Source organism: Barbus barbus, assembly GCF_936440315.1.
Source record: "Barbus barbus genome assembly, chromosome: 37".
NCBI classification, from domain to species: Eukaryota; Metazoa; Chordata; class Actinopteri; order Cypriniformes; family Cyprinidae; genus Barbus; species Barbus barbus.
The window spans coordinates 9355824-9370637 of NC_136715.1; the positions used below are offsets into that span (position 1 = coordinate 9355824).

The following is a 14814-nucleotide window of genomic DNA, read 5'->3' on the forward strand; positions in this document are numbered from 1 at the left end:
ACGGTCATTTAAAAAACTTTTTTGTTATGTGGAGGAGACATTTTTGCCCCCAGGGCTATTTTTTTTTGTGTGATTGTCACACATCAAAAAATATAATTCATATTTTTAGTGACATTTACAGGTATCCACAGTTTTAATGAAGATGTGTTTGTTGCCTAGACTAGAGGCGACTTTATGCAATGGTGGAATAGATGTGAATACAGTGGATAATGGATGGAATGTATTTTGTGTTATTCATTGTTGAGTAGGCGTATTTATTAAATACTGCATTTGAGTATTCACTTAACATTTAAGTTAAAAGTAGTAAAATAAATGAAAGTCATCTACTGTCATGTAAAGTCATTTTACTATTATGCCATCAACAGATTGTATAATCATAACTCAATTTCACAACATATTTATTTACACAAAATATTTGTTTTCTCAAAATATTTGTTATTTCTTTTTATTGTTACATGAAATATCAACTCCCAAACACAAATTTTCAAAATGTATTTTTGATTTTAACATAAAACATTTTTAATAACATTGCTTTTGTAATGCGTGCAAGAGAGAGCTCATTTGTCAGAAGTTGACTTATGATCAAATTTAAGCCTCATATTATTGGCATGAACAATCTTACACGCTCTAGTAAAATGTCAAGTTATTTTTAGCTCTGATGGGAGCTACCCTGTGACATGCGTGTCATCTTATAGCCATCGAGTCGTGTTTCCAACACTGTAAAGTGCCTTTACGTTGACCTATATGTGCTACGATGTATGTGATCTTTACCTTGAAGCAATCTGCATGTAAATCACACTAACACTGATGTGGTTTCAGTTTTATTTTGTGCAAAATAGTGTGACATAATTGTGAGAATAACAAAACAGCATGACCACACAAACACAGTAATAATCCCTTCAATTGCATATATGTTCCACAATAGTGATTTACATAGTGTTTTCTCAGATGTACAGTTTATTGCATTAGAATCTGGTTATAAAGGAGAGTGTAATTCATATGCAAGGGCTTTCTCATGGCAGTGTTGTTATTATTTCCTCAGTGAATAAGCAGGATGAGGTCTCTGGGCATGCTGATTCTGTTGTTAGCTCTAAATGGGTGTCCACAGAGGTGGCTTTTTATTGTACTTGGGCTGACCATTCCTCTGTGCTTACCTAATGCTGCACAGTACGCGTAAGCGTGACAAGGGCTCCATCTGGAGTTTGGCAATGAAATTTCAAACCTCTATTGTGGATCTGCATTGTACATGAGTTAGTTCAGAGTTAAATTTACCATGTTGATATAGAGAAGAATACAAATGAAATACAATAATACAAATTCAGCATACTAAATGTACAGCAGATAAATGGATCCATGAAATAATCCATCTTGTCAATGATGTGAGAGGTTACATGTCCAAAACAGCCATCTCATCCATGGAGTGGGTGGGCTACCTGTCCCCTGTTGGTTTTGATTGATATCCCTGCAATTAAAAAAAGCAATTAACCTGCCATTAATAAGGAGACGTAATTGTTCATTTGTTTTTCATTATAAATCTGCATGTGTCATATCATATACTCATTCACATACTCAATTTTAAGCACATTTTAAGTCTAAAGGGAAATACTGGCCTAATTTTGAAAGCTGTGTTTTGGGCCCAACACAGCTGTCAAACATGGCAATCATTTTCAGTGTTATCCCCATGAGATATTGTCATTATTACAGCCTGGAGTATTTGTCGGTGTAATAAATGCCATATCATTTCATGATTAATAACTGGTGCATAAAAATATCTAATGCAATTACAGACACAGTCTTTTCTTTCTCTTCATCCAGAAATGCAGGTGCCCCTCCAATAAACTTACAGTAGCTCTTTATCCATATTTATGCATAGCCTGTACTTCTGTGTTTCAAATGTCACATATTTTATTAGACATTATATCATTCATATCTGTAGCTCAAAATCTTTTGAAATAAAAACAGTATTTTCCCCTCATTTGCACATGCCCAACAGATGGAGCTATTCGCTAATCACATCACAATTTGGCAGGTCACATAGTCTGGCCACTAATATGAATATTGCAGTAGTTAATCATATGATGGCATACCAGTGTCACCTAAGAACAGCACTACTCTATTGATTTATATTTTATCAAAATATTTTCAGTGATGGCCAATTAATTAGACAATATGCGTGTGTTGTTATGCTCACCTAGGCTGCATTTATTTGATCCAAAATATAGTAAAAACAGATTTTTTATAAAATATTATTATAATAATATTTATAAGATGTATAATAATAAGAAATCATTTTAGTATGCCGATTTCATGTTTAAGAAACATTTATTATTATTATTATTATTATTATTATTATTATCAGTGTTGAAAACAGCTCTGCCTGTTCTGCTCTGTCTGAATTATAATGCATATAATGATTATACTTATTTATTATTATATTGGAGAAAATTGCAGTCTGAATTTAAAAATATGTTTAGTATTTATTAAAAAGTATTTATTGAAATAAACATATCTCATAACATTATAAATGTCTTTACTGTCACTTTTGTTAATATGTCCCTGATGAACAAAATTATTCATTTCCTAATTCAGTCATTAACATTTATTGTGAGAATCGTCTCCTACCTGTTTCTTCATCCGTATTTGTTTCCACAGTACAGTTTGAAGTGAGATTACCCACTCTTCCTCTCCAGATATCTTCCAGTTCCTCTTCCACCTGCTGGAATAACCAGTGGCCTGGCTTAAGAAGCTCCTCCATGCTGATGTCAGGTTTCTCTGCCCGGTCTACACTTGTCTCTTTCACTGTATCACTGAAACACACCGCACAGTCTCTCACACCACAGTTTATGACACGATCGTTCTTACGAGAGCCTGGGCCTTTAAAGAACATTTTTTTTGAGGGGTTTGTCTTCATGTATTTGGATGTGTAATATAAGTGGCCGTTCAGGTCTTTTATTTTAGTGTAAACACTTAAGCAATTGTGACCACCTGATGACGAAGGACACAGAGGCCCACAGTGAGTGACAGGGCAATTGACCACTGGAGATGAGGCTTCGTGACGGCTGGAGGAGACATGATCAGGTTCTTCATATTCAACCGGCGTGAAAACCCTCAAGACAGCCTCGGTGCTTTCATAAACTTGGTTTAACTGTTGGGTCTCAACCTCAGTGGTTGGTTCTTCTGTACTGTCAAAATCTTCCACATCTACTGTATGAAGGTTTATTTCAGTTTGTTTAGTATGTATCACTGATTCTACCTCCATTTCTGACTGTGGCGTTCGAGCTGAGGGTATTTTTTGGTTGTTTGAGTCATCATAAATCTGGACAGGTTGAATCTCCTCTTTATTTTCCATGTCCAAGACACTGTTGTGAAAGCACTTGGGAAGACTGAAGCTAAGAGTGGATCCTAGAGACAAATAAGAGCAGATGTTTTTAACCGGTCCACTTGAAGTCTTGACAGCATTAGGCAAATTTTCTTCTGGAAAAGAGTTGGACTTGTTATCAATGACAGAATTCACCGGCATCATGTTTTTTTTAATAAAAACCTGAAGTTTGGAGTTTAATTGACTTTCTTTAACTCTCCTTTCACCTTCTGGCCAAGTGTTACACCTTCGCCTGAAAATGCTTGAAGGTTTGCCAGATCTTTCCGATCCTACAGTGCCAAGCAGAGAGTTCCTTCGCTGGTTTTCCTTCTTATTTGTGATTGGATTTTTCAGCTTGAATAAAGAGCTTGGCTTGAATCTGTTGTGATTATAAACCGTTCTCCTCTCAGGTGTGACATTTTCTGGGGATATGACCTCCAAGACCCGCCCTGTGGATCTGTAACTATCCGAGACGTGCAAATATGTGAACACCTGCAAAAGAGAATTGAAAGCAAACATTTAGATAAACTGAGACACAATTTACAATATCATAAAACCAAACTCACAGCCAGTTGATAATGGCCCACACACATTCTGTAAGCTTTAAAAATCGTATGGCTCTTGAATGCATACATACACAGCTGTGATGGCACTAGCCGAAGCATGACTAATACAATTGCATGCCAGGTTAATAAATCCTATATGACATGTGCGGGCTTCACAGCAAATTATTACAATACACACCACCAGGAGGCATTTCAAAGCCACGCCATGGAAACTTAATCATGAGGTCATTGTTTTACCACATGGGACAGGATGTACAGAGCCCAGAGAATAACAAGCACATGCATGTCTGGTTTGTGTGTGAGCTTTGAGTTCAGTTTGGAATGTGTCTGAATTTAACACACTATTTGAAGTCATACATACTCTATGAGTGACTTCAGATGCCACTTCAGCACGCAGGTGGTCGTCATTTTGGTTTTGGTTCGTTTCTAGATTGTTGTGTGCAGATTTTTGCATCCAGTTTGGGTTGTAGCTTTGTGACTGAGTTTTTTGCGCTTGATTCTCTGAATTTTGCATCTGATCGATGTCTGGTGATAGTTGCAGATATGTTTGGTTGTTGTTGGACTGCAGATTCTCTGGTAGGTGATTGCAAAATGATGATTCAATGTTACATGTGGACAACTGGCTGGATATTTCTTCTTTGCTTGGTGACTGGTCTGGTTCTCCTTGGTTTTTGATTTGCAATTGTGCAAGATGACTTGGGTTTGGTGACTTTGGTTTGGTGTCTTTACTCCTGACTGATTCATTCGGCCATCTCTCCTGGAGCATTTCTTGTGGCTGTTGCATGTGCATTGAGTTTTTGTCCTGTGATTGACAGCTGTCTGCCTGAACGGTGCTTGCTGATTCTTCAAGTATTTCATTATTGTTGGGGGACCATTGCTTTGTCACTTGGTTAATGCCTGAAGACTGGTCATCAAAGCTCAAAATGAGACAGATGCTAGAGCCTAGGGATGTCTTTGAAAGGCATGACTCCTGACTAACAACACTGGACACATCATGCCTCTCATTCTGTTGCTCAAAGTTGTTTTGAGAGGGCTGTCTTTCAGCAGTACTTCCTTTGACCTCTCCATTTATAATGCAAAGACCATTAGAAGGTTTTTTGAAAGGTGTAGCCTAAACAAGGAAAAACACAACTTAAAAATTAAGTACAAAAATAATAGCACAATTTATTTATTTACATTAGAATTTATTTAAAATACAAAATGTAGTTAATGAATGAATGAGGGACTAATGCACACTGCATTATTTACAATTACAGCTTCAAATGACGAATTAAAAGATTTGAACACAGCTGTTTCATATCTCTAGCATCACTCTTTCCTCTAAAATATTAAGGCTTATTTGAGTTTATTTGGTAAACATTTGTATATTAGGGATGAGCGTGTGCAGTCAGATTGCCATTATTACAAAATATACTTTAGGGTGTTACAAGATCCTGATGGGGTTCATTTTGCCATTATGATCACATGACTCTACATTATCTCTTTTATATTTGAAATTATATTTTTTTAAATGATGACAGAAAAAAATTGAATAACCTGCTGTTGAACAGGATCATTTGTTGACTCTAGTCTCCCATTCTGGTTTCTTTTAAGCTGCTCTCTCTGAATGTGCCAGTTCACCTGGATCCATCCCAGCATGCTTTGCAACTCATCTGTTCTCTCCTTGATCTACAGACAGGAAGATTATAATCAAGAAAACATCATAACGAACATTCTGCAGATGGACGCCGCATATTTAGACAGCTGAGATCGCTTTTAGATGACCATGTGGCAACTGTCAGTAAATCAATCACACACTCACAATGTCTTTAAACTGACTCTCATCTTGCATAAGCATTTGACCAGCTGCAGCCAGTTTGCTAAACTCATCCAGCTTTGTTTCAATGCTGTGATCAATCTCTGCAACTTCACTCTCTCTCCAAGCAGAGCTGCCAGCAAGGATACAGGATCTGGTGTTCTCTGTCCACGTACTACAGGACACAGGAAGAAAAAACTGTATCAAAATATCACATCAGTCCCAAATTAATAGGCTATAATATAACAAAACCACACATATCTTGCTAAAGTTGTTGACATGAAATATGAAATATTATGTATAATTATTCAAATTAGTCAGACTTTCTCTTCTTACATCATGGCAAGATAGTTTTCGAAGTAGTCCTGAATCTGGTGGAACTTCTCCATGCGGCCTCTGTTTTCAGCCATGTTGCGACCTACTTCTTCCCAAGCCTGCAGGATCGCCTGAACCTCTTCCCTGAGAGGGTCTCTCTGTTCTGAGGAAGGAACCTTTAGCTGACCGTCTAGTCTCTCCATTTCTCTCACCTCTCCCTCAATGATATTATAATGAGCCTTTGTGGGACAAAAATGTATTCATTAGCATGACCTAAAATGTCAAACTGAAGCTCATTAAATCCATTTTGGAATGCAGTGGGAAAACTTATATCCAGCAAATCCCTTATAAAGGAACCTATAAATAATTGTAGGCTATATGTGCTTAATCTTAGCAACTTTTTAATACCTAAGAAACTGGGCCCATCTTTAAATGCTTAATTACTGCTCCAAGGTCATTCACATAGTGATTAACATCTATTTATATTCAATTAGTAAAGGTATTTTTTTAATTATCTGACCTCTAGGTCATCCTGCTGCTCCTGTAGCCCCTCCAGACCACTGAGGTCAGAGTCACAAAGCACAGCCATATCTGTTTCTATGTCCAGGAGGTCCATACTGAGCTCAGCACAGCGGCAGAGGTGTTGGTTTATCCGCAGTGTTAGAGTAGATAGCTGAGGAAAGATATATCTTCAAATTACATGTCCCTATTGGTTTGATCTTTTATCATCTAATTAAAAAAACTCTCTAAAACAATTATAAGAGGTATTTAAAGTCATTTGTGTGACACACAATGAGTGAAATATGGTCTCTAATATTAGGTTGATGTTGGACATTGCTTTATGAAACAAGCTCATATTTTACCGAGCTTTGTAGCTCATTAGTGATCTGGTCCTGCTTCTGGGATCTTTCTTGTTCAGTTTGTTGACTCAGTAGATTTAGAGACATTTCTGCAGTCTCAGCCATTTCTTGCAGAGTTCCAGGAACATCCTAAAGTAGATTTACAACGGTCTGAGTGGTCCTGCATTCATTATATTTTTTTAACTCATACACAAACACAACAAGTAATGAGTTTGAAATCGAGTGCACTATTTTTCTTATATTCATGTTCATGTTTTGGTATCATTACAGTCATTTAAAACTACAGTTTTATGAAGGTTATGATGGGTGTTTTACCTGATATATTTTGTGATAACCACTGGGATCCAGAAGTTCAAGGAACTTTTCAAGCATTCCTGAACTGCCTTCCTCTACTTTTTCCAGGAGATTGTTTGAAACTGTGAGATCTGACACCATTTGTGCAGCTTTATCTCCAGATTGTTCTTTTTCTGCTGGTTCAGTCTTATTCTCCTCTCCATATTTCTTTTGCAGAGCATCCCAAAGGACCTCCACCTGGCTTAGGAGCTCCTCTATTTTGTGGTCTTGTCTTTGCTTTGAGCAGTCATGTTCTTCATTCTTTAAAAAGGAGATGAAAAGAGATAAGTGAGATCATTTATATTTGAGTTTAGTGCACTGCTATGAAAAAAAAAATATTGAAATTGCATTACCATTCCAGTGGATGTCGTCAGCTCTTTCAACAGGTTATTGGGTATGAGACATTCTTGAGAGGAAACAGGGGTTGTTTGAGCCATCTGGTCGATACAGCTGGGAAAAAATTAAGTGTTAATCAAACTTTACTCAACAACTGCATCTTGAATTCCATTGTATGAAATGGCACATTCACAATTAGTCAACCACAGATTCATTGTGAAATAAAACACTAATTGCACCTCTTCCTGTCCTGTTTTTCTGAGATGTTGTCCAGCTTGGAACAGCTGCTTTCTGACAGTGAGACTTGACTCCCTGTAGAACATTCCTCAACCGGACTCCACATCCTATGGGTCCACAGGCCTTGAGAGCACTGCAGAAATACATGTTCAGGCATAGATTAAGTTTAATCATTGATAATTAACACCAGAATATCGCAGACACATGGGATGGCATCTTTTGATTTGTATTTGTATCTATATCTATATTGATATCTATTTTTTTCACTCTGAAATGGAAACATGCCTAAATAAAAAGAAACAAAAATCACAAAATGAGTACTCATAGGAAAGAGACTTTGTGGACTATAACTGTCAAGTAATATCACTGTCTAAAGAAGGTCATCTGTCAAGTGTGATACGTTTAAAGCCTCTGTGCAAAAGACTGTTTCACCAAACAGAAATTTCAGACCAGTCGATTTTTCTATGTGGTCATGACTGGTCATTTATAATCACATGCTTGCAGATGTTTTTGGAGGCACTGCAGCTAACCTCAAATCCCCTGAGACGGTTTTGCTCTTCTTTGACGTCTTTTCCCATTACGCTGTGACCCTCATTTCTTGCAAAGCTCTGTGAGTCAGGGCTTGTGGTTAGAGGATCAGCGGGTAACGCTGATGGGCGTTTTGAAGAAACATCTGTCTTCTGGTTCCTGTAGAAGTGGAACAAAATTTTACCTCTAATGGCACCACAGGGGCAGCATTACTCTTCAAAACATTTCAAACATATCATGATGCTTCATCATAATTTTTGACTATACAAGTCAGTGCATTGTAAATCTTTAATGCTAACAACGTGCAGATTGAATAAATAAAAATGTCTACAGAACACTCGCATCATTATCTCTGCAGGTTATGTAATCCTGGACAAAGTTTTGCAGCAATTATTTTGGCGTTGGGAAGATATTATTTTTGGCAGGCTTTTCCCTCTTGTCTGGTTACCTCATAGTTTCAGGAAAGGTGTGTTCGCAGAGCTAGTGATAGAGGATTCGCTGAGAGAGCCAAAAAGGAATGTAACCATTGCTTGTTGGCTTTACTTCAAAAAATTGGGTAATGTCTGCAACAGCTTCTTTTTTGAAAAGACAGATATAAAAGAATGTGTATGTTGTGATAATTTTACTATAGACATTTTTAAAAACCCATGAAAATTTCTTGCTAAATATGTTTTTGTTAGCAAATAACAATTGGTTTATACAGTGCAAGATGGCTATCTATCTATCTATCTATCTATCTATCTATCTATCTATCTATCTATCTATCTATCTATCTATCTATCTATCTATCTATCTATCTATAATATAATATATATACAGTATATATCAGTTTCTAGTAATAATTTTTGTGTGGTTTTAGTTAGTTCTAAATTTAAAAAACTAATAAATAACTAAATAAATAAATAAGTGCTTGAAAAAAAACGATTTCTCTGTGAAAACCTTGAATATGATTTTACACATAATTATGTGATATGTGGTATTAAATTGAATATCAGATGGACAAAAATCTGTGTAGTGCAAGCCATCACCACAAGAGTAATCAATATTTTTGTTCTGATTTTCCAAAAAAAAAAAAACATTATTAAAACTGTTTTAAAAAAATGATTTTTTTAACATTTTGTATTAATGAATTTTCAATAGCCTCAGACCTAATAGACATAGGCATGATTAAACTCTAACTCTAACTGATTTCAAAATATGTTAGGTCTAAGTAGGTTATAAGTGGGGCCTATTTTACTTTGCATGGGCACATTCTTCTATGCATTTTCACAGAGTACCTGTCTCCCATCACCATATCTTCATACCATACATATGAGCTATTCCTCACATCTGCACCAGAGCTGAGGTGAAACAGCCTTCATTCATCGATAACCACCCCATTTCTTTCCCTGTCTGTCATTCATTCTCTGACACTTTCAGAAGTCATACTATTTAGCAGAGGTCATGTTCCAAATCCAAGTTTCCATAATGGTGTGAGTATCTGTGGAATTCTGTGTCTAAAGCTGTTGACTGTTCTGTGATAAGAGCTATGATACAATCAGTGTGATATTTTGTAACTTAAAAGGGTGACGTTAGCTAAGCCACTAATTACAGCTTTCTGTAGTGGCAATGTTATAAAGCAGATGTGCATGGTTTAATAGAAAAATGATCTAGAAATCAAAATAATATTTTTCTAAGCTCTAAGTGATATTTATCTTCTTGGATACGGAAATATACTTCAAAAAGGCACAAAACATTACATAAACTGGCAAATGCTTAAACTCAATCAATGTGTGAAACTAAATATGTAGCAATTGCCTCAAAACAACATCTACCATTTATGATCTAAGACTCTGCAATAGGTCAATATCAAAATAAAAGACCATAACATTACATCACTAAACCACATGTCAGCTCCAGTCCTGCATGTTGACGATTATGGATTCAATTTAAGCATGATGTCATGTACTATTCCAAGCCTTAAATATGACATCACTGCTCTCTAATACTTTGTTTACTATTGGTTTTTGTTCACAGGAGTACAATGCGAGTAAGTGGACTTCGTTTACCAGAGAAACTCCTGGAGAAGTGCCCAGTTCTCCTTCACCTCGGCCTGTTTGCATATTACTCTTCTAGCCAGTGTTGGGTGGAGAGTTGACAGCCGAGACGCAGACTCGTTCAGCATCTGGAAAGAGAGTTGTCCAGGGAGGGGTGGGGTCATGAAAGGAAATTACATCATTCATTTGGAGTTCATTTGCTATAGTCCGGAGAAAAAAAAAAACTTGTGTGTGAGACCAATGCAATAGGCTACTATTTGGTCGAGTGAGAAATCATACATAAAAAAACAAAGTGACTGTGACACTGCGACACTGTTTTCATGTTCTCAAATTCAAGAGACAGTATTTTCCTCTAATGAGATCATGGATTGACTTACGTTGATCTGACAGGCAATTTCCCCGGTCTCTTTGTCACTTTTTGGGATGTCACCCACCAGTACACGGTTCCTCTGCAATGAAATTCATCCTGAATCAGGACTTGTATTGCAATCATGATTTATAAAGACTGTTTGAGGTCTTCTCTAAATGCCAAAACTAATCAACCCTTGTTTTCTCAACCTTGCTGTTGATGGAGCCAATGATGCTGTCGGCTTGTTGGTAAAATGATGAGACATCTAGAGCCAACATGAGATCCTGATGATAGTCCCTCAGGAGTGACCTCAACTTTAGCCACCTGCAGAGAAACCAAACAGTTTATATCACTAACAAAAGTGTAATAATCCTTGTGCCAGGAAATCTTACGATTTGTCGACGTGGGCCCCCGGGCTTCTAAACATTTCCAATCCTAAATCTACAGCATCTGTCTTCTTCTGGAGAGGTCTTTCTGGTTCCTCCTGGCATAGGAGATGAATTAAGAGTACATGAGGTAATGGTACAAGAAGACACATTAATAAACAAAACAGAAACATCTTTATGATGCATTTAACCTGCATCAAGTCCAGACTTGTCGTCAGTTGGATGAGAGAGTTCTCAAAGTCTTTGAGGTCTCTCCTTGGGCTCCGAGATGCGTCCTCTGGTTGATCACGTGGGAAAGTTGGCATGCTGTAATCGTATTGAAGGTTCCTTAACTTCCTTCCTTTAGTCCATGGGTCAGTCTGGAAAAATATATATGAGCTGTTTTTGTGCCAGAGTTGTTAATTAAACAAAGATTGTAAGAGTACGAATGGCAAAAAGTACTATTTCAGTTTTTAGTTGAAGTATTAATGTATAAAGTTTGTACATTTAAATTTCAATTGAAATTTTACATTTAATTCAATGTGTTGCTTGCAATTTGATTGAAAATGCAGATTCTACACCTATTTTTTTATTACCAGTATATGTGTTTTCCGAACTTTTTTTAGTTTCCTAATTTCAAGTGTTTCTATTTATTTATTTCTCGTTTAAAAATATTTTATTGAGTCTTTTTTATAGCAATAATGTTCTACCAGTTATGGTTTTCATCTGCGTTCTTGGCCAATGACCTCACAGACTCTTGACTGACAGACTATTTCTCATTTTGTAAATCTCCCAAAATGTCTTACATCATTCTATGTTGCTGCAACTAATTCGATTTGTGCGCCAAGTTCTGATTCTTTTGCAGTTTCTCAGCTGTTAGGCAATAAAATCATGTTGTTTGTTTGGGTACATGAAGTACAGATTAAGTATCGAATTAATTCAGGAAGATTGCTTTCAAGATGATATGCCAAAACATTCTCTTCAGAAGTATCAGATATCTCCACAGCGAACACCTCATGATTATGCACCTGTGTTTGGGACACCCGGGGGATTTTTATGATGTATTTTATTGCGTAAAACGCAATAATAGCAGGATCTGAGTCTGTTGGCCCACCAACAATACATGAGCCTGCAGCAAGGTGTGTTAATTCCAAATAATGATTTCATCTAGCAGTGGTGTTTTATGTTGCAGATCTTGCATTGCTTAACTTGTCTTCTGCACCACTGCAATGACTGCATCCTTGGCACATGGTGTTAAAATTCTTTAAGAGTGCACAAACCACATCTTCTGCCCTTTAACATTTATAGTGTCGTTTTACAATTTACACAAAAAAGGGAACACGTTGTGGAATACTGTAACATAATTTAGTACTTCTTTAGCCCCAAAGTGCATCACAGCCAGTAGTTTCAATATTATTTGTGTCTGATCATCAGTTTAGACTTAGATCCTTCCCTGTGTGTTCCAGTTTGGAACTACCTCCCATTTTTTTGTGGAAATTACCAGTTCATCTCGGATGTGGGCTTGTGTAATGAGGGGCCTGGCTATGACCTCATCTCAATAAGCACAGTGTGCAAAACTGTAATAATCCATGCAGTTTTTTCTTATTTTTTCTTCCTCTCACAATAAGACAATGTGTTCTTGTTGTGCTCATTTGTACAATGAGAAGCTGCATTTCTAGTTTTGCAGTGGGAAACTCTTTGCAGACATTTGTGGAGAGTGTGCATGGGCAGGCAGTAACTGTAACAATTTAACAAACAGCTCATAAAAAACAGCGAGAGACTGAGAGAATAACAAATATGGAGCTGGTGTGTGTGTTGTTGGTTTATGATGCCTGTGAAAAAAAAAAAAAAAAAAAAGTTGTGATGCCAGCTAACTAAAAATGATTAGAATTGAAGTGTGGAAAAGCTGTTTTGTTTATTATGATACACTATTTTTATAATCAATCCCAATAATTTTACAATCCCAGATATAGAGTTTGGTGTCTGTTTTTTATTTTTTATTTTTGTTGAGTCTAATTGAGAATAATTTAAAATATTATATAAAAAATATAATATAAAAATGATAAAACATTAATACTTAATCAATAGTACTATATATCATTAAGTATATTTATAATTCATTATAATGTTTATATATATGCAGTACACACACACACACACACACACGCAGACATACGTTATCATTTAAACTGAATATTATTATAATTTAACATATTAATTTAATATATCATTAAAAAATACCAACAATTTAAATGAATTAAAAATGAATGCAATTAATTTCATATATATTTCTTATAACCTAATAACCCTTTTGGCAATAATATTTCTTAAAAATTAAATACTACTTGGTTTGATACTTTATCTAAATCAATCATATATCTTCCTCAAACGTTTGAATAAAATTCTAAATATTAATTGTAAATATAAAAAATTATATAATCTATAATTATAATAGATTTATATAATAAAAGTTCAAATAATATCACAAATGAATTGTACTGGTTGTCTCTATGTGCAAATATTTTCTAGCTAAGGAACATAATGTCCAACACATGAAAGCAATGCAGTCTTGCTCACCTCCAGCTGTGCACCGGACTTGTCACTCAATCTTTCCTCAACAAGAAACAGCTTTTCAGTAGAAGTACTTGGCTTGTTTGTCTCATGGTTTGTCACATTAAAGTCACTGACAGTCTGGCTTTCAACATTTGCACACATAGCAATCTTCCTGATGGATCTGGAAGAAACTGATGGGGAAACAGAGTCCCCGTCATCTTCCTCTTTAATATCATCTGAAAGTCCTTCCAGAGGTGTAGATGTGGACAATCTCTCCTCGTGGAAAGGAGAATTGTCATTGTTAGAGTTGTTTCTTAGTTCACAGCAGTCCAGAACCTGTACAGGAAGGATGTTGCCCACATAATCCAGACATTTGTTTTCAGAGGGCACAGATAACTTGGTCCCAATAGTAAAAGGTTGGATCCTCTTCATTGCTGTTCTTTCTTTTTATCATCTGATTGAGGAACACATAACCATAAAACAATCAAACATCATTCTCATTGTTTAAAAGAATCCTTCTTCTGGTAAATCCAACCAAATTACAAGTCTGAAGTCAACCAAGTCAGTCAACAAAGCTAAAATGGTCCACTCTGAAGTCGTCTGAGACACTGCAGAGAGACTTTTGAGATGCAGACTGCAGGAACTGTGGAGAACGTGACTCCAGCCTCACTCCCGCACAGACTATGAGAAAGCGAGAGGGGGTGAGGGAGGAGAGGAGTAAGAGAGAGTTTAGTAGAAACAGGGTGAGGTCATCACACTCATTTGGAGGGAGAGAGGGCTGTAAACCCAAGCTGTAAAAGCTTCCTCTCAAAATAAGAAGTTGTGGGCAGATAAGAATCAGAAACACAAAGTCGAGCCCTCTCTGAGGCCTTGCTTCTCGACAATGATGTCATATATTTTTCCTCAGCTGTTCCCTTCTCATGCAGTGTTTTTGTCAGATTTCATGTAGCATGCATACAATTCACAGATCCATTTATGTTATGTGCTCGGATGCATCCTGCAACAAAATAAACAGATAAATACTAGGCGAGTAGATGCAGCAGCTGTAAGAGGTTTAGACGGTGATAGCTTCATACTATTATCTAAATGTTTACAGAGCAGCAACGGGGGAAAACATTGCACATTCTGGCTGTGGTCCTCCTCTGATTTAAACCAGGTGTTTGGTGCAGTGTGTTGGAATAAG

The 14814-nt window shown here is 36.5% G+C and overlaps 1 protein-coding gene across 1 annotated transcript; it reads right to left on the minus strand.

The window, feature by feature from the left end:
• Positions 1-453: 453 nt before the first annotated feature.
• Positions 454-14316, minus strand: LOC306857299 (uncharacterized protein). Its single transcript, XM_079397180.1, has 18 exons — positions 13656-14316; positions 11291-11458; positions 11106-11197; positions 10923-11037; positions 10742-10813; positions 10377-10492; positions 8331-8487; positions 7803-7933; positions 7581-7677; positions 7210-7488; positions 6898-7023; positions 6555-6707; positions 6056-6273; positions 5726-5894; positions 5461-5592; positions 4286-5035; positions 2623-3850; positions 454-1462 (listed from the first exon to the last, which is right to left on the minus strand). Exons 1-18 carry the CDS (start codon positions 14061-14063, stop codon positions 1410-1412), a joined length of 4464 nt encoding a protein of 1487 aa, XP_079253306.1. The 5' UTR covers positions 14064-14316; the 3' UTR covers positions 454-1409.
• Positions 14317-14814: the final 498 nt, after the last annotated feature.

Coding starts and splice junctions, on each gene's coding strand:
- LOC306857299 (XM_079397180.1), bottom strand. CDS start 14,063: ATGAAGAGGATCCAACCTTTTACTATTGGGACCAAGTTATCTGTGCCC. Junction 11,038..11,105: donor GGGGCCCACGTCGACAAATC/GTAAGATTTCCT, acceptor GTTTCTCTGCAG/GTGGCTAAAGTTGAGGTCAC. Junction 7,024..7,209: donor GTTATCACAAAATATATCAG/GTAAAACACCCA, acceptor AATCTACTTTAG/GATGTTCCTGGAACTCTGCA.